Source organism: Cebus imitator, unplaced genomic scaffold (assembly GCF_001604975.1).
Source record: "Cebus imitator isolate Cc_AM_T3 unplaced genomic scaffold, Cebus_imitator-1.0 Scaffold521, whole genome shotgun sequence".
NCBI lineage: Eukaryota > Metazoa > Chordata > Mammalia > Primates > Cebidae > Cebus > Cebus imitator.
Window position 1 is genome coordinate 586,911 of NW_016107836.1, and position 24,367 is coordinate 611,277.

Consider the following 24,367-nt stretch of genomic DNA (forward strand, 5'->3'; position numbering starts at 1 on the left):
ATTCTTTGACTTTTTTATCTTGATGGAAAGGACGGCCACATTTACACATAACTGCTTTAGTTTCTTTCCTCTTAACTACCCACTTGGTGGTAAGGGTAGGAGCAGGGGTTGGCTTTAGAGAAACAAGGTACAGTGTAGAATAGCTAATGTTTACACTCAACAAAACTTGTCCTGTTTAGCTTACCTGAGGGTTCTGCAGCCTCTGCACAGTAATTTTAGCTCTAGCTGTTGTCAAGATATATTGCCATGTATCTTTGTTCTTTCCCCTATCTCCTCTTTTTAGAAATTTATCATCTATTTCCTTTTTCAGCCTCACAAGATCTAATTTTTGGCCTAAAAATATCTCCTCACTTGGTACCAGTCCTTTTATTACTGCCTGGGATTCCATTTTAAAATTTAACTTAAATGAATCTAATTCATTGGATATAAAAAAGTAAGTGGCTTGCTTTGCTTACTCTGGCCTTCCATTCTCATTCCTGGATATAATCAAGATTGCAGCAGGCTACCAACCTAACACCATTAACAAGAACGAAAAACATACTATCAAGTTACTTTGAACCCATAGAAAGTGGATTGGTACTTAATATCTTCCCTGAATTAAACAGAGTATGCTGTACATAAAATAACGTTGAAAAATAAAAAGAACTTCAATTTTTTGGCTATAAGTTTTCATAAAATTCATTTAGAACAGAGGTTGATAAACTTTTTCCATAAAGAGCCACAGTAAGTATTTACAGCTTTGTGGGCCAAATGGCCTCTTACAACAGCTCAATTCTCAGTGCTGTGCAAAAACAGCCTTTACAGTGTGCAAAGGAATGGGTGTGGCTCTGTCTTAAATTTGTAAGGAGATCTACTTTTGAATTTGCCCCACATTACATGAAACTTTATAACCAAGCTTTAATCTGAGACAATGATGCTTACCATAGTACTTGACACAAAGTAATAAGCACTTGGAAAACGTCTGTTCAGCCAGTGAATTGAGTTTGCTTTATATGCACAAGTCTTTCAGAATAAACATTTTTTCTATTTTGAAGGTTTAGAAAATGTAAGATAGCATTTGACTAAGAGCCAAGATACCTAGCCTAGGTCCACCACATACTGTGTCTTAATGACCCTGAAAAGTTATTTCACATTTATGTCACTGTTACCTCATCTGTACCTTGCAGGATGAAAAAGTTAAAAAGTCTATAAATTTTTTTTTTTTTTTTTTTTTTAGATGAAAGAAGTCACTCTATTGCCCAGGCTGGAGTGCCTTGTGTGATCTCGGCTCACTGCACCCTCTGTCTCCTAGGTTCAAGCAGTTCTGCCTCAGCCTCCCAAGTAGCTGGGATTACAGGTGCCTGCCACCACGCCTGGCCTTTTTTTTTTTTTTTTTTTTTTTGAGACGGAGTTTCACTCATGTTACCCAGGCTGGAGTGCAATGGCGTTGATCTCGGCTCACCGCAACCTCCGCCTCCTGGGTTCAGGCAATTCTCCTGCCTCAGCCTTCCTGAGTACCTGGGATTACAGGCACGCACCACCATGCCCAGCTAATTTTTTGTATTTTTGGTAGAGACGGGGTTTCACCATCTTCACCAGGATGGTCTCGATCTCTTGACCTCGTGATCCACCCGCCTCGGCCTCCCAAAGTGCTGGGATTACAGGCTTGAGCCACCGCGCCCGGCCTCACGCCTGGCCATTTTTTGTATTTTTAGTAGACGTGGGGTTTCACCATATTGGCCAGGCTGGTGTTAAACTCCTGACCTTGTGATCTGCCTACCTCAGCCTCCCAGAGTGCCGGGATTATAGGTGTGAGCCACCACACCTGGCCAAAAATAAATTCTTAAAAGCAACATTAGTTGCAGATAGAGCATGAGGAATTAGACAAAAAGGAAGAACTTCCCCATTAGATTAATTATAAAAATGGGCTTTCAAGGGAGATGTTTGAAAGTAGAACAGCTATCTTACACGGGTTAAGGATTAGCCCTAATTAGAAATGGATGTTTAGCTTTGATGCTTTCAAGCTTCCTCTTTGTTTTGATTCTATGACTTATTCAGTTGGCCAGGTTAAAACTTAGATTTTCTAATACCAAAGTTATTGCTCTTTAGTCACTATATCTTAATAATACACACTTACACAGACTAAGTGGAAACTATACTGTTGCTTGATGAGCTCAATTAGGAAAATGTGAAAAGGGTATATTAGTCTATTCTCACACTGCTAAGAAAGACATAGCAGAAACTGGGAAGAAAAAATAGGTTTAATGAACTTACAGTTCCATGTGACTTGGGAGGCCTCCATAATTATGGTGGAAGGCAAAAGGCAATTCTTACATGGCAGCAGCAAAAGAAGAGAACTTGTGCAGGGAAATTGCCACTTTCAAAGCCATCAGATTTCATGGTTATTCACTATCACGAGAACAACAGGAAAGACTGGTCCCCATGATTCAATTACCTCCCACCAGTTTCCTCCCATGACGTGGGAATTGTGAGACCAACTGTAATTCAAGATGCGATTTTGGTGGGGACACAGCCAGATCATATTGTGCCCCTGGCCCCTCCCAAATCTTACCTCACATTTCAAAACCAATCATGCCCTTCCCAGCAGTCCCCTGAAGTCTTATTTCAGCATTAACTCAAAAGTCCAAAATCTCATTGGGATAATGCAAGTCCCTTCCGCCTATGAGCCAGTAAAGTCAAAAGCAAACCAGTTACTTCCTACGGTGGGAGCACAGGGTACTCAGCCATTCCAAATGGGAGAAATTGGCCAAAGCAAAGGGGCCATAGGCCCCATGCGAGTCCAGAATCCATCAGGGCAGCCAGGTCATGCTCATGCAACAGGTGGGTTCTCATGGTCTTAGGCAGTTCTGCAGCTTTGCAGGGTACAACCTCCCTCCTGGCTGCTTTCATGGGCCAACATTGAGTGGCTTTTTCCAGATGCACAGCGTAAGCTGTTGGTGGATCTCATTCTGGGGTCTGGAGGACAGTGGCCGTCTTCTCACAACTCAATTAGGCAGCACCCCAGTAGGGACTCTGTGGGCTCTGATCCCACATTTCTCTTCCACATTGCCTTAGCAGAGGTTCTCCAGGAGAGCCCCGCCCCTGCAGCAAACTTCTGTCTGCACATCCAGGCGTTTTCATACATCCTTTAAAATCTAGGAAGAGGTTCCCAAACCTCAATTCTTGACTTCTGTTCATTCTCAGGGTCAACACCACATGGAAGCTGCCAAGGCTTGGGGCTTAAACCCTCTGAAGCAATGGTCTGAGCTGTGTCTTGGCCCCTTTTAAGCACAGGTGGAGTGGCTGGGATGTAGGGCATGTCCCTAGGCTGTACACAGCATGGGGATGCTGGGCACAGCCCACAAAACCATTTTTTCCTCCTAGGCTTCTGGGCCTTTGATGGGAGGAGCTGCATGAAGACCTCTGACTTGCCCTGGAGACATTTTCCCCATTGTCTTGGAGATTAACCTTTGGCTCCTTGTTACTTATTCAAATTTCAGAGCCAGCCTGAATTTCTCCTCAGAAAATGGGATTTTCTTTTCTATTTCAGGCTGCAAATTTTCCAAATTTTTATGCTGTTTCCCTTATAAAACTAAATGCCTTTAACAGCACCCAAGTTGCCTCTTGAATGCTTTGCTGCTTAGAAATTTCTTCCACCAGATACCCTGAGTCATCTCTCAAGTTCAAAGTTCCACAAATCTCTATCTAGGGCAGGGGCAAAATGCTACCACTCTTTGCTAAAACTAACAAGAGTCACCTTTGCTCCAGTTCCCAACAAGTTCTTCATTTCCATCTGATACCACCTCAGATGGGATTTCATCATTCATACCATTATCAGCATTTTGGTCAGAGCCATTCAACAAGTCTCTAGGGGAGTTCCAAACTTTCCCACATTTTCCTGTCTTCTGAGCCTTCCAAACTGTTCCAACCTTGGCCTGTTACCCAGTTCCAAAGTCATTTCCACATTTTCAGGTACCTTTTCAGCAACACTAGAGACTCCTGGTACCAATTTACTGTATTAGTTTGTTTTCAAGCTGCTAAGGATATACCCAAGACTGGGAAATCCATTAAACCTATGTAACGGATTTACAGTTCCACGTGGCTGGGGAGGCCTCATAATCATGGTGGAAGGTGAAAGGCAATTCTTAAATGGCAGCAGCAAGAGAGAAGAGAGCTTGTGCAGGGAAATTCCCATTTTTAAAACCATCAGATCTTGTGAGACTTATTCACTATCACGTGAAAAGCACGGGAAAGACCCACCCCCATGATTCAATTCCTCCCACCAGGTTCCTCCCATGACACTTGGGAATTGTTGGCAGTGACAATTCAAGATGAGCTTTGGGTGGGGACAAAGCTAAACCATATCAAGGGTAGTTCCTGACTTTTGTCTCAACTCTCCCAGAAGAGTTATACTATCTAACCTGAGGTTTCTCCTACTTAGAAATGAAAATAAAATGCATTGCTAAAGCTGTTATTTGTTAAGGATGTGTTAATACTATAATATTCATTTTGTATGTGTTAAAGTGAAAGTTGTTTAATAGACTGAACACTGCAACCTTTTTCTTGCTAAGGTTCTACACACAATGATATAAAACTTACACATTTAATCACATGACCTTCCTGCTATAGTTAGTTGCTTTCCTTATGACAAATAGACTCCAGGAAGTCATATAATTTCTACAAATATTTTGCTTAATACATACATCCATACAGTATCATATGGATACTTGATCCTTTCACACGTATTCTGAGTTTTCAATTCTTTCCATCTCAATTTCCAAAAATAATGTAAATTAACTTAAGCATTATTAAATATAATCTAACTTACTTTTAGACATCATCTTGTATTAACATAAAGTTTTAAATGCTTAAATACCACTTTTCCAAATTTAGATGAGTAAAAAATAGAAGTATATAATCCAATGCCTCACACTCTCCTTCTCAAAACAGGCTGGATTGTATCTATTTGATTTATACACTGTGACTTTTTCCTGCTGTTTTCTATCAAGCTTAATTGTGAAAAATGGTGCCATGTTGCCCTCTTGATATTATTTTGGAGATCAGTTAGGTCTTAATGCATCCAGATGCGTACAGTTCTACACATATCTGTAGAATTAGCTCACTAAGGTCTGCTCGGCAATATTTTTAATTGACTTACATGTTCTGTGGGAAAAGAAGAATCATAAAAAGTCTTTGCAATTGCATTCTTCTCTTCACTGGGTTCTCCCTTGGGATCTGGATGGATACTCCAGTTATTCAAAGTGTCAGCAACTCTGTTAATGCTGGTATTATCTGATTGACAAAGAGGAAATGGCAGAACTGAGTTTTTTTCTAGGTACTCATTTTAGTGACTGAACTTGTTTCTGATCCTATGCTTTTGTATTTAACAAGCAACAATTTCTATTTTTATGTTGAATATTTTGCAGTTTTCCAAGATTTGCTCTTATATCAGGGATTTCATTTCAGAAACTGAGATTTTATTATTGCCACTTTCTAAAATCTGATTACTATAATTCCACATTAAAAGGAGTGAAAGAAATGATATAAATACTTTGTAAAACAAAATAACTCATACAGTGTTATCATTATTCCCCTGGTTACTGTATTGCCCACACATGTAAGCATTTATATAGTGAATATTTTGCCAACTCAGATTAAGGGAAAAAGTTAGGCCCAGAGACTACATTTATAAACTATTTAAAGAAACTGGCCACATTGAGAAGTCCAACAAAGGGCTGTTTAGAAGGGGTCACATTCAGCTTTAATAAGTTGATAGAAATGAGTTAGAGAGAAATATGCAAATTATACAGGTTAAAAGATACTGATGGCATATTTAAGAGGATTTCACGTTTGAATTTCTACAGAATTTTAGATATCACCCTTTATTTCTTATATATCAACGTAATTTAATTTACAAGAAAGGACTTCAGAAAAAATGGTAGATAGATTTTTAGACCAGCATCTAAAGCAGTACCTAACTAAAAGTTAATGGAATCTTAAATAATATATTTTGGAACATTGAAAGATTAGTTTGGGAAATGAGGTTACACAGTGTTTTGGTTATTTGATTTTTGCCTGCATTATTTACCATTGATGCTAGTAAACGAGATGTTTTTGTTTTTAATCACCAAATATTCTCTTTAAATTTTTCTTAGTTTCCTTTTTAAAAGAAGCCTATTAAATCTGAGGGTAATATAAAAACTTTTCTTGAATCTGCATCTCTTTAAGGTGTCTAAGTGCACAATGCTAAACCCACAAAGTTCCCTTAAAATCTAAGAATGTCCTTAATAACCTCAGCAACTTTTGACTATGAGATTGCTATTAAAAGAAAACATGCTGGCTAGGTGTGGTGGCTCACGCCTGTAATCCCAGCACTTTGGGAGGCTGAGGCAGGCGAATCACAAGGTCAAGATATTGAGACCATCCTGGCCAACATGGTGGAACCCCATCTCTACTAAAAACACAAAAATTAGTGGTGGCATGCATCTATAGTCTGAGCTACTTGGGAGTCTGAGGCAGAAGAATTGCTTGAACTCAGGAGGCGGAGGTTGCAGTGAGCTGAGGATGCCACTGCACTCCAGCCTGCGACAGAGTGAGACTCCATCTCAAAAAAAAATTTATAAGATACATCTAAATTTATGAAACTAAAACACCCATATCAAAAAAGAAGAAAGGTTTGAAATTAACAACCTCAGCTTCTGCTTAAAAAAAAAAAAAAAAAAAAGAACAGAAAAGAAAACATGCTATCCTGAAAATAAAAAATAAAAACACCATTTTCTTCCTGATCATACTTCTTAAACTACTGCTTTTTATTTTCAATTTACATTCATACAGTACCAATTCATGATATATAGCATGTTTTTATTTTTAAATACTTTTGTGAAAAATTTCCAGGTCGGATATGGTGGCTCCCAGCAATTTGGGAAGCTGAGGCAGGAGGATCACTTGAGCCTAGAAATTCAAAACCAGCCTGGGCAACAAAGTGAGACCTGTCTCTACCAAAAATTTTAAAAATTAGCTGGGTGCGGTGGCATGTCTGTACTCCCAGGTGCTCAGGAGGCTGAGGTGGGAGGATTTCTTCAGTCTGGGAGGTCAAACTTGCAGTGAGTTATGATCATGCCACTGCACTCCAGGCGGGGCAACAGGCGAGACCCTATCTCAAAACAAAACAAAAAAAAATAAAACAAAAACATAGCCATGTACTTCAGTACCCATCAATCTTAAGTTATATGTATTTCATCCATTTACCTCTCCCCCTACTTTTTTCTGGAGTATCCTAAAATAAAGCTTGGACATTATGTAATTTTCATGTGGCAGGGTTTTTTTCTTTTTTTTAATTTTATTTTTTGAGACGGAGTCTCGCTTTGTTGCCCAGGCTGTAGTGCAGTGACAATCTTGGCTCATTGTAACCTCCGCCTCCTAGGTTCAAGCGATTCTCCTGCCTCAGCCTCCCGAGTAGCTGGGACTACAGGCGCATGCTACCATGCCTGGCTATTTTTTTTTATTTTTAGTAGAGACGGGGTTTCACCGTGTTAGCCAGGATGGTCTTGATCTCCTGACCTCGAGATCCACCTGCCCCAGCCTCCCAAAGTGCTAGGATTACAGGCGTGAGCCACCAGGCCTGGCCTAGGCCGTTTTTAAGAACAGAAAAATCCCTCTATTCTCTTTAACATCTGAATGCATTAATATATATTAAGGGATTCAATTTAAAGTGTTTTAAACTGACAAATACTGGTCATAGGAAATATATTGATGTTATGTTTCACTATTACTTATAGAACAGAAGGAAGAGCCGGATTTGTGGTGTGGATGAAGGGACAGATAAAAATAGAAAAATTAAGGAAAGGGAGAGAAATTGGGCAAAGAAAGACAACACAGGAGAGAAACTAAAATGTTCTGAGGGAAGGAAGTTTTTCAGGATGAATGATGAGCGTATACAAAGAAGAGCAATAAATATGCACACTTGGCAGAAGCCTTAACTACTTCACTGCATTTGCTCTAAAAGTTAAAAAACAAGAGAATCATATTAAGTAGTTGTTCCTAATTTAAAATAATGACCCACATCTGTTGGTTTTGCTATTCCTTAATGAAAACAAACTTTTAAAACAAAATTTAACAATATGATTGTAAACATTTAACAAGAGTAAGTAGAAAAACATTTTAAGAACTAAAACATTTTCTTACCTGGTCCAATATCCTTTCTGACATCATCCACAGCAATATTTTTACAAAGAGCCATGGAAATGATCTTTTTGTTTTCTGATGGATCTAGTGGTCTCTCCTTCAGCAACGAAGAAACGCTAGGGGTTGAACTACTTGCTGTTTGACTTTCAATGTGATTTACTTTTGACCACGGACTGGGGGCTGAAAAATTCATGTATACTGGAGTTTTCTCAGTTTTTTTATCTGAAGTTGAAAGATCAAAGGTTGACCTTCCGCTTCTGTTTACTAAATCTCCAGATGGCTTTATGTGAAATGAATGTGATTCCTCCAGCTGTCCTTCACTGAACATTTTTCCTGAAACGATGTCATTTAATGACTCTGTTTTCTCTGTATTATTTAACAATGTATGCTGTCTTTCATTAATGCTCACAAAAAGGAAGAGGTCATTTTTTGTGGCTTCAGTTACCTGATTCTCTTTATTGGAAAACTGTATTTCTGTGCAGGTTTTCATGTGAACAGCAGTTTTCACATCTTTGGCTTGTGAAGCATGACTATTCTTCTCATTGTTAAGATGAAGATGGGAAATGTTCACATTATTGTTTTCTAAATATCCCAAATAGTTATTAAATTGACTGTTTTGCATATCACTCATATTTTTACACATAGTTTTTGCCCCAGTGCTTGAGCTGGGTTTCATCAACACAGGCATACTATTAACATTTTTATCTGAGTTCTTAAGAAGTACTTTTGAATTATCACTAAAAGCAGCAGATGAAACGTGGTGATCGATTACTGTATCACAGGGAACAGTTAGTTCAGCCTTCTCTGAAGTATCATTGCAGACTTGCAGAAAATCTGAAGTTTGTTTAGAAGGTAATATGCTGCACTCACTTTTTTTAATTAACAGTTGTATTTGTTTTATTTTACATTGTTCATCATCTAACATAACATTACTTGAATTCTGTAAACTATGTTTCTGAGATGGAACAGGATTTTTTTTTATATCTAGAGATGAATCCAAATCTGCTTTGGTTTGGTCACTATTTGGAATTTCCTTCTCTATAGCAGGTTCTCGAGTCCCTTGAAGCAATCTGAATTGTTTGAATGGTTTGTTTTCAGAAGCATCTTTATTATTATATGTATTGTATGCTGTCTCATTTAAAATACTGTTAAATGATGTTTTTTTATTTTCAACCTCCAGATGTACATCTGTATGGTGAACATCTAATCCTTCAGTTCTTTCTAGATGTATTTTTTCTGTTATCGCTGTATCTAACACTAAAAAAGGATTATTTGGTGATTTTAATTCTGTACATCCATGGTCTTTTTCCAAGCACATCTTGTCTTTTATTTCTGTAGCAACTGATTTTCTATTGTCCATAACATTCGAGGTTTGTCCTTGACTAATTACTTCTTTATCTAAGCAGAGGGTTTTGCTTAAGGAGATTTCACTTTGATTTTCATCCTGAGATACAATAGTATCAATTTCATTCTTGACGCTTTTTTCAAAAAGCTGTAAATCTGTCATGATGGGAACACAGTAAAATTTTACATTATACACTAAAGCCTGATTTCATAAAACGTATTTATCACCTATTTTTATAAAAACATATTTAACCTTAAATATTTCATTGGTCAATAATTTTACAAACTTAATGACATCAATATTACCTAAATATTTGGTTCCCTTTATTATAATGAGCATATCTTTAGCATGCTAAATATTTGGCTGTACCCATATTAAACTTTAATTTCATAACAGCAAAGTATTTTTGGTTTTAAAAAGGGGAAGTTGAGGTATTATAAAATGGTTTATTTTTCTAGTCTATCTGCTTCATTTAGGACATATACTACAATTCCACATAAACACAGAACTGATAAAAATTAATTTATCTAAGAGGTTACACTGTAATTTCTATTACTACCCAGATCCAGTAGTATCCAGAAATTGCTAGCTGGCTTCTTCAAGACTGACAGTCATCACTTTTATTCATTACCCAGTGAGTATTTTTAAATTCTGGAATTGTTTTAGACAACTGTATAGAATATCTACTTAATATTCTATATTGAAATCTATATTCTAACAAAGATCTCAACTTTTTAGTACAGATCATCTAGAATATAAGGTTTTTGAAGGACTTTTTAAAAGTCCAATCATTCTCTCTACAACATCTCCACCAAGTGGTTGTTTAGCCTACGTTTGAACACCTCCAATCAGTATCATCTTTAAATAATGCTTTTTAAAAATGGAAGAATTAATAAGTATTCCAATGGTTGCAGAAAGGTTATCTGAATTAAGAAAAATACCCTAAGTCTGGTCATCAGAAGGTTACTGGTGATTCCAAGAACATTCTCAGCAAAACAGTGAAGGCAGAAACCAGAATGCAAAAAGACAAGGAATAAGTCATAAAGAGGGGAGGCAGAAATGTAATTTTCCCAAAAATATTTACTGTGAACATCAACATATAAATTAGAAAATACCCATATAATTTTAAGGTTACCTTCTATAATGATTTCCTCCATAAATGAGCCTTCTTTGTTTTCCTCTTTTCCTCTGTATTCAGTATCTGAAGAAAAATTCTCCATACTTTCTTCCCTTATTTCTTGCTCAGTATTATATTTCTGTATAATGGTGTTTTCTGGTTTTTCAGTTGACATTTCACTGTTTTCACTGTTTACTTCTGGAACATTCTAGTATAAAATGGAAGAGAGTCTTTTAAAAAACATTGTTTATAAACATAAAACATCTGAGCAAATGTGATAAATGTGGAATCTGTATTTCAGTTCAACCATTCGGCAATTTCTATTTGAAACCAAATGATTTTTTAGTGAGTTTAATATATCATACTCTTTATAACAATATCACTCTACATTCATTTTATATACTCTATCATATTTAAGCAAAATTGAGACCTTTATAGATTTTCAAACATGCATACCACATTATTATATAATACCAAATGTTATGTGTAATAGAAGAACCACCCATTATTAAAGACAAGATAGACATGGCAAGCAAAATGTTTTGAGCAGTTTATTTTTTAAAGAGGTCTTGCTATGTTGCCTAGGCTACAGTGCAGTGGCTATTCACAGGTGCAATCACAGTGCGGAGCAAGCCTCAAAATTCTGAACCCACACTATCCTCCTGCCTCAGCCTCCTAAGTAACTGGGACTACAGGTGCTCATCACCATGCTAGGTGAAGCAGTATTTTTATATATCCTTAAAACAGCAAATCATTCCAACATGCCTTTTCTTCCCCTATATATTAAGCACACGTTACATGTGAAGCACTGTACTAGGCTTTGGGATACAACGATGAACAAAATACAGTCCTTATCCTTGAAAAACTACAGTTTGGTATGAAGATAAGAAAATAAATAATAGGCAACTTTAATAAAATGTAGTAAGTGTTCTGATAGGCATAAATACAGGTTACTATTGGCACATACAGGAATATTCCTGTCCCTGCTTTGAGGAGTCAAGGAAAGTTTCTTGGAGAAGGTGTTAGCTAAACATACCTAAAGTATGATACAGAGTCATAGATGGGGATAAGGAGGCACTCCAGAAAGAATAAATGGCATATAACGATGCTTGAGAACAAGTAAGATTACGAATATATTCATTGAACTATCAGTCATTTCATTTGGCTACAGCTTACATAGAGAGAGAAGAATGAAGAGAAGTGAGGCTTGAGGTAAGCTGGGCCTGGGTCATTAAGGGCCTAACACAGCATGTTAAGGAGTTTCAACTCTACCAGGAAGACACTGATAAGTCACTGAAGGGTTTAAAACAGGAATGAATAACATGATCTGGAAAGACTATTTTGGCTACAATACAAAAAAATGAACTAATGTTTTCTAAACTTAATTGATGGAAACCGGCAATGAAAAATATGTTTTATAACTCAATAAGCACACTCAACAGTACCTATTATTACACTCTCTAATGTTTTCTATGCTATTTCATTTCATTTTTAGAAGAATTCTAGTCACAAACCACCAAACTAATTTCTGTGAACCACTGATAGGTTGCACCTAGAAGTCTGAAAAACACTAAAGTAAAGGGAGGGAACACATGGGGCAGACAGATACATCAGGATAATGCCACAGCAGTCCAGGTGATATCAGTAGAGATGAAGAACTGTAAACAGATTGGTGATTTATGGAACTGAAGTTAACAGGACTCAGTCAATGATTGGATGTGAAGGCTGAGAGAGAAGGTGGGTCAAGATTGACTCCCAGAGTTCAGATTAGGTAAGTAATTGACTGTGTGGGTGGCATTCCTTGAACAAAAAAACAGGAATACTAGTAGATTTGAAGGAAAATATCATGAGTTCAGTTTGAACTTGCAGAGTTTGAAGAGTTAGTAATATGCTGAAGTGGTGATATCTAATGAACATGTATTTATTTTTGCCTTTAAATAATTCTAACTTTTATTTTAGATTAAGGGTGTACATGTCCAGGTTGGTTGTATGGCTATATTGTATGATGCTGAGGTTTGGGATATGACTGATCCCATCACCCAGGTAGCAGGCATAGTACCCAGTAGTTTTTCAACCGTTGTCTCCTTCCCTCCTTACCTCTTGTGGTAATTCCCTGGATCTATTGTTGCTATCTTTGTGTTCATGAGTACCCAATGTTTAGTTCCAACTTATAAGAAAATTGGTATTTGGTTTTTGTTCTCCCCCCGCAACCCACCCAGATGGAGTCTTGCTCTGTCACCCAGGCTGGAGTGCAAATCTTGGCTCACTGCAACCTCCACCTCCCAGGTTGAAGCGATTCTCCTGCCTCAGCCTCCCGAGTAGCTGGGATTACAGGCTCTCGCCACCAAGCCCAGCTAATTTTTGTATTTTTAGTAGAGACAGGGTTTCATCGTGTTGGCCAAGCTGGTCTCAAACTCTTGACCTCAGAGCCACCCACCTCGCCCCCACAAAGTGCTGGGATTACAGGCGTGAACCACCATGCCTGGCCTGGTTTTCTGTTCTTATGCTAATTTGCTTAGGATAATGGCCTCCAGCTTCATCCATGTCGCTGCAAAGGACATGATTGTATTCTTTTTTGGCTGTGTAGTATTCCATGGTGTATATGTACCACATTTTCTTTATCAAATCCACTATTGATGGGAACCCAGGTTGATTCCATGTCTTTGCTATTGTGAAAAGCACTGCAATACATATAAAAGTACATGTGTCTTTTTGGTAGAGCGATTTATTTTCTTTTGGCTGTATACCAAGTAATAGTGTTGCTAGGTCGAATGACAGTTCTGTTTGAAGTTCTTTGAGCAACCTTCCCACAGTGGCTGAACTAATTTACCCTCCCACCAACAGCATATATGCTTTCCCTTTTCTCTGCAGCCTCACTGGCATCTGTTGCTTTTTGACTTTTTTTTTTTTTTTGATGGGAGTCTCATTCTGTCACACAGGCTGGAGTGCAACGGTGGGATCTCAGCTCACTGCAACCTCTGCCTCACGTGTTCAAGTAATTCTCCTGCCTCAGGCTCCTGAGTAGCTGGGATTACAGGAACGTGTTGTTGCACACAGCTAATTTTTGTACTTTTAATAGAGGTAGGGTTTCACCTTCTTGGCCAGGCTGGTCTTGAATTCCTGACCTCAGATGATCCACTCATCTTGGCCTTCCAAAGTGCTGGGATTACTGGCATGAGCCACTGTGCCCAGCCTCTTTTTTGACTTATTGTCATTCCACCTGGTGTGAAATGTTACCTCTTTATGATATTGATTTGTATTTCTTTGATGATTAGTGATGAGCATTTTTTTCATGTTTGTTGGCTGCTTATATGTCTTCTTTTCAGAAGTGTCTGTTCATGTCTTTTTCCCACTTTTTAAATAGGTTGTTTCTTGCTTGCTCAGTTAAGTTCCTTATAGATTCTGGATATTAGACCTTTGTCAGATGCATAGTTTGCATGGGTTGTCTATTTACTCTGTTGCTAGTTTCTTTTACTGTGCAGAAGCTCTTTAATTATGTTCAACTTGTCAATTTTTGTTTTTGTTGCAATTGCTTTTGAGAAATTAGTCATAAATTATTTCCCAAGGCCGATAACCAGAATGGTTTGCCCAGTTTTCTTTTAGGATTCTAATGCACGTTTAGATGTGTGGGAAAACTGGCCTATAAATACTATAAACGTAGATTTGAAAATCATTGGCAGATAGATGACAACCAAAGATATACAAGTTGGACCAGGAGAAATGGCTCATGCCTATAATCCCAGTGTTTGGGGAGGCTGAGACGAGAGGATTACTTGAGGCCAGGAGTTTGAGATCAGCCTGGATGACATAACAAGACCCCATCTCTATAAAATATTATTTAAAATTAGCTGGGTATGGTGGCACACACCTGTAGTCCTGGCTACTTGAGAGGCTGGGGTGGGAGGAATGCTTGATCTCAGGAGTCTGAGGCTGTAGTGAGCTATGATTATGCCACTGTACTCCAGGCTGGGTGACAAAGGGAGATCCTGTTGAAGAAAGAAGAAGAAAGAAGAAAGAAGGAAGGAAAAGAAGGAGAAGAATGAGGAGGTAATGAAGAAGGAGGAGAATAAGCAAAAGGAGGAGGAGGAAAAGAAGAGGAGGAGGAGAAGGAGGAGGAGGGGGAGAGGAAGGGATAGAGGAGGGGGGAGAAGAAATACACTGCTTACAGGGAGTGTATTTTGAGAGAAAAATAAAATAAAGGATAAAATGTTGATGAAAATCTCCAAGGGAGAGGCAAAGAAAGAGAATATTGTAAAAGAGATTGAGAAAAATAGTATGGTGGCTACCAGAATCTTTGGATTGGATTAATATGAGCTCAAATCTTGGTTTCAGTATTTATTAGCTATGAAATCCTAGAAGGAAACTTGTGATAGTTTGTATTAATAGTAGTTACTGCTCTTTAACGAATTATCTCAAAACTCAGTGGTTTACAACAGCAAACATCCCACAGTTTCAATGGGTCAAGAATCCAGGAGTGGGTTGGCTTGATGATTCTGACTCAGCATCCCTCTTGAGGTTCCAATCAAGTCATCCTCTACAGCTCCATCATCTGAAGCCTTAACTAGTGCTGGAAGAGTCTCCTTCACATTGCTGGCAGTTGGTACCACCTGTTGGCTGGGGTGCCTAAATTCTCTTCCAGGTTGCCTTTTATTGTCCAGGGCCTCTGTTCATAGGATAGCTTAGACTTCTTTTCATGGTGGTTGGGAAGGTGGGAGAAGGATAAACATACATGCACTCAAGACAAAAACCACAGTTTTTTTTTTGTAATCTCAGAAATGACATTGTAACACTTCTGTTACATTCCATGCATCAAAACCAAGTTATTAATCCAGCTCACACTCAAGTGGAGGGGCTTACAAAAGAGCAATGAGTAACAGGAGGTGGGAATCACCTATTACTCATTGCTCTTTTGCAGTGAGTTAGAGGCTGCCTACAACATTATTTAAACTCTGTGAGGCTGTTTTCTCATCTACAACAAAAATGCTGTAAAGACAAAGTCAATGTGCAAAAAACAAGCATTCCTACAAACGAACAATAGACAAGCAGAGAGCCAAATCATGAATGAACTACAATTCACAATTGCTACAAACAGAATAAAATACCTAAGAATACAGTTAACAAGGGACATGAAGGACCTCTTCAAGAACTACAAACCACTTCTCAAGGAAATAAGAGAGGACACAAATGGGAAAACATTCCATGCTCATGGATAGGAAGAATCAATATCATGAAAATGGCCATACTGCCCAAAGTAATTTACAGATTCAATGCTGTTCCCATCAAACTACCACTGACATTATTCACAGAATTAGAAAAACTAAAATTCATATGGAGCCAAAAAGCCAGTATAGCCAAGACAATCCTAGGCAAAAAGAACAAAGCTGGAGGCACCATGCCACCTGACTTCAAACTATACGGCAAGGCTACAGTAACAAAAACATCATGATACTGGTACCAAAACAGACATATAGACCAATGGAACAGAACAGAGACCTCAGAAATAAGACCACACATCTACAATCATCTGATCTTTGACCTCACAAAAACAAGCAATGGGGAAAAGATACCCTATTTAATAAATAGTGCTGGGAAAACTGGCTAGCCATATGCAGAAAACTGAAACTGGACCCCTTCCTCACACCTTATACACAAATTAATTCAAGATGGATTAAAGACTTAAATTTAAAACCCAAAACCATAAAAACCCTAGAAGAAAACCTAGGCAATACCATTCAGGAAATAGGCATGGGCAAAGATTTTATGATGAAGTCACCAAAAGCAATTGCAACAAAAGCCAAAATTGACAAATGGGATCTAATTAAACTAAAGAGCATCTGTACAGCAAAAGAAACTATCATCAGAGCAAACAGGCAACCTACAGAATGGGAGAAAATTTTTGCAATCTACCCATCTGACAGAGCCTAATATCCAGAATTTGCAAGGAACTTAAACAAATTTAAAACAAGAAAAAAAAAAAATCAAAAAATGGGCAAAGGATATGAACAGACATTTCTCAAAAGAAGACATTTACACGGCCAATAAACATATGAAAAAAGTTCAACATCACTGATCATTAGAGAAACGTAAATCAAAACCACAGTAAGATACTATCTCATGGCAGTCAGAATAGTGATTATTAAAACATCAAGAAACAACAGATCCTGGAGAGGATGTGGAGCAATAGGAATGCTTTTATACTGTTGATGGGAATGTAAATTAGTTCAACCATTGTGGAAGACAGTGTGGTGATTCCTCAAGGATCTAGAGCTAGAAATACCATTTGACTCAGCAATTTCATTACTGATATATCCCCAAAGGAATATAAATTATTCTTTTGTAAAGATACAGGCACACATATGTTTATGGCAGCACTGTTTATAATAGCAAAGACATGGAACAAACCCAGATGTCCATCAATGATAGACTGAATAAAGAAAATGTGGTACATATACACCATGGAATACAACGCAGCCATAAAAAGGAATGAATTCATGTTCTTTGCAGGGACATGGATGAAACTGCAAACCACATCCTCAGCAAACTGACACAGGAACAGAAAACCAATCACTGCGTGTTCTTACTCCTAAGTGGGAGTTGAACAGTGAGAACACACGGACACAAGAAGGGGAACAACACATACTGGGGCCTGTCTGGGTTGGGGGCAGCAAGGGGAGGGAGAGCATCAGGACAAATAGCTAAGGCATGTGGGGCTTAAAACCTAGGTGATGAGTTGATAAGTGCAGCAAACCACCGTGGCACACATATAACTACGTAACAAACTTGCACATTCTGCACATGTATCCTGGAACTTAAAAAAAAAAAAGAAAAGAAAAAGAACCTCTAGGACATAGCCCACTGGGCAGGGCTGGGGGGATGCTGTAAAGATTAAATTATGTATATAATCCACATACTGCATAGTTGCTCAATTAGTGGTATAACTATTATAATAGTTATTATTCCAAATGACTGGATGTAATATCCACTTTATGGAGTGAAGGGGCAAAGCCAGACTACCCTATGTTTTTGTTTGTTTGTTTTTGTGATGGGGTCTCCCTCAGTCGCCCAGGCTGGAGTGCAGTGGTGTGAACACAGCTCACGGTAGTCTCAGCTTCCCAGGTTCAAGTGCTCCTCCTACCTCAGTCTCCCAAGTAGCTGAGACCACCAGTGTGCACCGTCATGCCCAGCTAATTTCTAAAAGAAATTTTGTAGAGACAGAGTCTCACTATGTTCCCCAGGGTGGTCTTGAACTCCTGGACTCAAGTTATTCACCTGTCTTGGCCCCCAAAAGTGCTGAGATTACATGCATGAGCCACCATGCACAGCCCAGATTGCCCTATGTTGAAGGATGAATGGGAAGTAAGAAAGCAAAAAGGAGGAGTTCAAACCACTCTTTCAAGAAACATGGCTCTACAAAGAAGAGAAAGGGTATGTTCAGAAATGGATGTGAGATCAAAAAGTTTTTTTGTTGTTTGCTTTTTAAAATTGGAGGGACTTACACATGTTTAATTGCAAATGGGAACATATAAACTAAAAGGAATATAACTAATAAACATACAAAATATGTTTAATAAAACAAAAATGCAAATTAAAACTGACAAAGTGTTAAGAAGGTTGGAGGAGAAAGGTACTCATACATAGTTGGTAGGACTATAAACTGGTAGAACCTTTCCAGAAAGCTATCTGGCAATGTGTGTCAAAGATTATAAGTGACAGAGCTTTTTGACTCAGCAATACCATTTCTTGAAATTTATCCTAAAGCAATAGTCACAAACATACACAAAGACATTTGTACAAGGAGCCCAATAGGGAAGTGGATAGATTAATTACGGCATGTCCTATTCACACAATGGAAACAAATGTAGATCTATTTTTATGTACTTAGAAAGATATCCACTATTTAGTAGACTTTAAAAACTAAGTATAGAATTATCACAGGATCCAGCAATTCTACTGCTAGGTATATATCCCAAATAACTGAAAAATGGACTCCAATAGATGCTAATGTACATAATAGCATTATTCACACTAGTCAAAAGGTGGAAACAATGCATGTGTCCATCAACAAATGCAGGATAAACAAAGTGTGGTATATCCACACAATGGAATGTTATTCTACATAAAAAGGAATTAAATTCTGATATAGCCTACAAATAGATGAACCTTGAAAACACTGTGCTAATTGTGTAAGCATAGTGTTTAATAAGCCTAATAAAAATGGACAAATAATGTATGATTCCACTTAAATAAAATATAGAGAATAGGAATTTATCCATTTCTTCTAGATATACTGGCTTATGTGCATAGAGGTATTTGTAGTAATCTCTGATGGTAGTTTGTATTTCTGTGGAATTGGTGGTGATATCCCCTTTATCTTTTTTTATTACATCTGTTCGATTCTTCTCTCTTTTCTATTTTATTAGTCTGGCTAGCAGTCTATCTATTTTGTTGATCTTTTCAAAAAACCAGCTTGTGGATTCATTGATGTTCTTAAGGGTTTTTTGGGTCTCTTATCTCCTTCAGTTCTGCTCTAGTCTAGGACCAGACGGGTTCACAGCCAAATTCTACCAGATGTACAAAGAGGAGCTGGTACCATTCCTTCTGAAACTATTCCAAACAATAGAAAAAGAGGAAATCCTCCCTAACTCATTTTATGAGATGAACATCATCCTGATACCAAAACCTGGCAGAGACACACAACTAAAAAAGAAAATTTCAGGACAATATCCATGATGAACATTGATGCAAAAATCTTCAATAAAATACTGGCAAACCGAATCCAACAGCACATCAAAAAGCTTGTCCATCATGATCAAGTCAGCTTCATCCCGGGGATGCAAGGCTGGTTCAACATATGCAAATCTATAAACATAATACATCACATGAACAGAAGCAAAGACAAAAACCACATGATTATCTCAATAGATGCAGAGAAGGCTTTCAACAAAATTCAACAATGCTTTATGCTGAAAACTCTCAATAAACTGGTATCAATGGAACATATCTCAAAATAATAAAAGCTATTTATGACAAACCGACAGTCAATGTCATACTGAATGGTCAAAAACTGGAAGCATTCCCTTTAAAAACTGGCACAAGACAAGGGTACCCTCTCTTACTACTCCTGTTCAACATAGTATTGGAAGTTCTGGCCAGAGCAATCAGGCAAGAAAAAGAAATAAAGGGTATTCAATTGGGAAATGAGGAAGTCAAATTGTCTCTATTTGCTGACAACATGATTGTATATTTAGAAGACTCTATCGTCTCAGCCCAAAATCTTCTTAAGCTGATAAGCAACTTCAGCAAAGTCTCAGGATACAAAATCAATGTGAAAAATCACAAGCATTCCTATATACCAATAACAGACAAACAGAGAGCCAAATCATGAGTGAACTCCCAGTCACAATTGCTACAAAGAGAATAAAATACCTAGGAATACAACTAACAAGGGACGTAAGGGACCTGTTCAAGGAGAACTATAAACCACTACTCAAGGAAATGAGAGGACACAAACAAATAGAAAAACGTTCCATGCTCATGGTTAGGAAGAATCAATATTGTGAAAATGGCCACACTGCCCAAAGTAATTTATAGTTTCAATGCTATCCCCATCAAGCTACCTATGACCCTCTTCACAGAACTGGAAAAAACCACCTTAAACTTCATATGGAACCAAAAGAGAGCCCACATAGCCAAGACAATTCTAAGAAAAAAAGAACAAAGCTGGAGGTATCACACTACTTGACTTCAAACTATACTACAAGTCTACAGTAATCAAAACAGCATGGTACTGGTACCGAAGCAGAGATATAGACCAGTGGAACAGAACAGAGGCTTCGGAAGTAATATCACACATCTATAACCATCTGATCTTTGACAAACCTGACAAAAACAAACAATGGGGAAAGGATTCCCTGTGTAATAAATGGTGTTGGGAAAACTGGCTAGCCATGTGCAGAAAGCTGAAACTGTACCCCTTCCTTACACATTATACAAAAATTAACTCCAGATGGATTAAAGATTTAAAAATAAGACCTAACACCATAAAAAGCCTAGAAAAAAACCTAGGCAATACCATTCAAAACATAGGCACAGGCAAGGACTTCATGGCTAAAACATAAAAAGCAATGGCAACAAAAGCCAAAATAGACAAATGGGATATAAACTTAAGAGCTTCTGCACAGCAAAGGAAACTATCATTAGAGTGAACCAGCAACCAACAGAATGGGAAAAAATCTTTGCAATCTACCCATCTGACAAAGGGCTAATATCCAGAATCTACAAAGAGCTTAAACAAATTTACAAGAAAAAAAAAACACATCTAAAAGTGGGTAAAGGATATGAACAGACACTTCTCAAAAGAAGACATTTATGCAGCCAACAAACATATGAAAAAATGCTCATCATCACTGGTCATTAGATAAATGCAAATTAAAACCACATTGAGATATCTCATGCCAGTTCGAATGGTGATCATTAAAAAATCTGGAGATAACAGATGCTGGAGAGGATGTGGAGAAACAGGAATGCTTTTACACTGTTGGTGGGAGAGTAAATTAGTTCAACCATTGTGAAAGACAAGTGTGGTAATTCCTCAAGGATCTAGAAATAGAAATACCATTTGACCCAGCAATCTCATTACTGGGTATATACCCAAAGGATTATAAATTGTTCTATTATAAAGACAAATGCACACGTATGTTCACTGCGGCACTGTTTATGATAGCAAAGACTTGGAACCAACCCAAATGCCCATCAATGATAGACTGGATAAAGAAAATGTGGCACATATACACCGTGGAATACTATGCAGCCATAAAAAAAGGATGAGTTCATGTCCTCTGCAGGGACATGGATGAAGCTGGAAACCATCATTCTCAGCAAACTGACACAAGAAGAGAAAACCAAACACTGCATGTTCTCAGTTGTAAGTGGTTGTTGAACAATGAGAACACATGGACACAGGGAGGGAACATTACACACCAGGGCCTGTTGTGTGGGTGGGAGAGCTAAGGGAGGGATAGCAAAGGGTGGTGGGATTCGGGAGGGATAACATTAGGAGAAATACCTAATGTAGATGACAGGGAATGGATGCAGTAAACCACCATAGCATGTGTATACCTATGTAACAATCCTGCATGATCTGCACATGTACCCCAGAACTTAAAGTATAATAAAATAAAAAATAAGAAAAAAAATAGAGAGAGAATAGTCAAATTCATAGAGTCAGAAAGTAGACTAGAAGTTACCAAGAGCTGAGGAGTGGGGACAGTGGAGATTTACTGTTTAAGGGTTGCAAAGTGATGAAAAACTTGAAAGAGGATAATGATGATAATTGTATGACACTGCAAATGTAATTAATGCCACTGAATTTTAATTTTAAATATAACCACTTTAAAATGGTTAAAATGGCAAATTTTATGTTATATATATTTTATCATGATAAAGGAAATTTCTAAATGAAAAAAGCAACAAAACATCAAAGTATATTAATTTTTAAGTGCACATATATGAATATATAGGTGTGCTTATCTCCAGATGAACACATGTACAGAAAAACACCTGAGAAAAATTTTAGCAATTACTGCTTCTAGGTGGTGAGACTGTACATGATCTTCACTTTTTTTTAAAGTTTCTATACTGTCTACATTTCCTGAAATGAAAATATATGACTTATGATCTGATTAATAAGCTTTTAATTTGAAAGTGAATGGATTCTGAAAGATTTATTTATCAATGCAAGCCTACGTTTATTGCTATAAGCAATCAGAGGGTATATGAACTACTTGCCATTTATCACTCTCAAGCTATGTTGTATTAATTAATATTAAAACAACAATAAATATCTCCTGGCTGGACTATTGCTGTGCTCTCAAGCTGGTCTATGTGTCTTTTTTTTTCTTTTTTTTGAGATGGAGTCTTGCTCTGTTGCCAGGTTGGAGTGCAGCGGCGCAATCTCGGCTCACTGCAACCTCCGTCTCCTGGGTTCAAGTGATTCTTCTGCCTCAACCTCCCGAGTAGCTGGACCACAGGCGTCTGCCACCATGCCCGGCTAATTTTTGTATTTTTAGTAGAGACGGGGTTTCACCATGTGGGCCAGGATGGTCTTGATCTCTTGGCCTCATGATCCACCCACCTCGGCCTCCCAAAGCGCTGGGATTACAGGCATGAGCTATCATACTTGGCCTGATCTATGTGTCTTTAGTTTTGTCCCACTCTAGTCTATCACGTCATCAATAAAATGATCTTTCTGAAAGGTAAATCTGATCATTTTACTCCCTTCCTTGGAAGCAGAGTCAAGAACAAACTTCTATGAATGGACTATCTGCCCTCTTTAGTCTGTCTTCTGCCTATCTTTTTCAGCCTCCTTTGCTACTTACTGCATTGCCAGCATCCTATACTGCAACCATTCTAAACTACTAGTTTCCATATTGAATGATATTACACATTTCTTACTGTTTGCCTATGTTATTCCACATACTTGAAATGCTCTCTCTCTCTGGAAAAGTCTTACTTATTTTTGTCAACTCAGCTAAAAAAATCTCCTACTGTGCAAGGTCTGCCTTGAGCAGCTCCTCCTCATCTAAGTACAGTTGATCTCTCCTTCCTTTGTGCCACTACTCTACTCTGAATATGTTGCTATTTAAGCACTTTTCACACTACACTACAATTACTTTTGAACCTGTTTCTGCTACTAAATTGGAAATTCCTTGAAACTCCATATTTTTTACTATATTCCCATAATTTTCCACTGTATGTGATATGTACACAATATTCAATAAATATTGAATATATGCATAGATAAAATAATGAATATGTTAGCAAGCACATGTATTATGAATATTCACTTTATCTTTTTTTTTATTTTTATTTTTTGAGATGCGGTCTCACGCTGTTGCCAGGCTGGAGTACAGTGGTGCAATCTCGGTTCACTGCAACCTCCGCCTCCCAGGTTCAAGGGATTCTTCTGCCTCATCCTCCTGAGTAGCTGGGACTACAGGCGCACGCCACCATGCCTGGCTAATTTTTGTATTTTCAGCAGAGATGGGGTTTCACCATGTTGGCCAAGACGGTCTCAATCTCTTAACCTTGTGATCTGCCCACCTCGGCCTTCCAAAGTGCTGGGATCACAGGTGTGAGCTGCCACACCCAGCCCAAAATATTACTTTATTAAAAACATGTATATTACAAAAATAAAAATATCTGCTTTAAGAAGGACTAATTACAGAGCTCTTTAAAAATAGTATACTTCCCTAGAATGCATATTGTATCATTTTTAAAATTTAGACTTCCATCCATACCAGAGTACTTGACCTGCCTTCCCACTCTAAATTACTAGAAAACTAGATATAGTATATGAAACAATAGTTTTCAGAGAATGAACTACATACAGGGAAATCTGTGTTCTCTGAGAGAAAGAGGAAAAAGTGAGATGAACCCTGTGATTACTCAGGCTTACTGCCTAGACACTTTCTACACCATAGCACAGGAAGGGGCACTCTTGCAAAGCAAGGTGGTCTGAGTTGGGAAGACAGACATCAGAATTTAGAGAGGCTAAAGTGGCTGTAATTTGTGAGGCAATGTACTGAAGATGAAGGATCTACCCAGAAAAAGAGCTCCAGACATTTGCCTATTTAATCTGTTGCTGAATACTAAGTTGGACATGTGAAGAATAAGAGTCCATGAAGACTTACAGGGGAGCCACAAGCTGAACAATTTCCAGAGCTCTCACAGGTCTAGGTAAA

The 24,367-nt window shown here is 37.9% G+C and overlaps 1 protein-coding gene across 1 annotated transcript in view; it reads right to left on the reverse strand.

Annotated features, from left to right (window-relative positions):
* Positions 1–24,367, reverse strand: part of CCDC73 (coiled-coil domain containing 73) — a 162,988-nt gene that overhangs the window by 2,681 nt on the left and 135,940 nt on the right. Inside the window, exons 15-17 of the mRNA XM_017514250.2 lie at positions 10,644–10,833; positions 8,164–9,663; positions 5,138–5,271 (exon numbers count right to left, since the gene is read on the reverse strand). Of these exons, the coding sequence (XP_017369739.2) occupies positions 5,138–5,271; positions 8,164–9,663; positions 10,644–10,833 (1,824 nt within the window). The remainder of the gene's footprint in view (positions 1–5,137; positions 5,272–8,163; positions 9,664–10,643; positions 10,834–24,367) is intronic.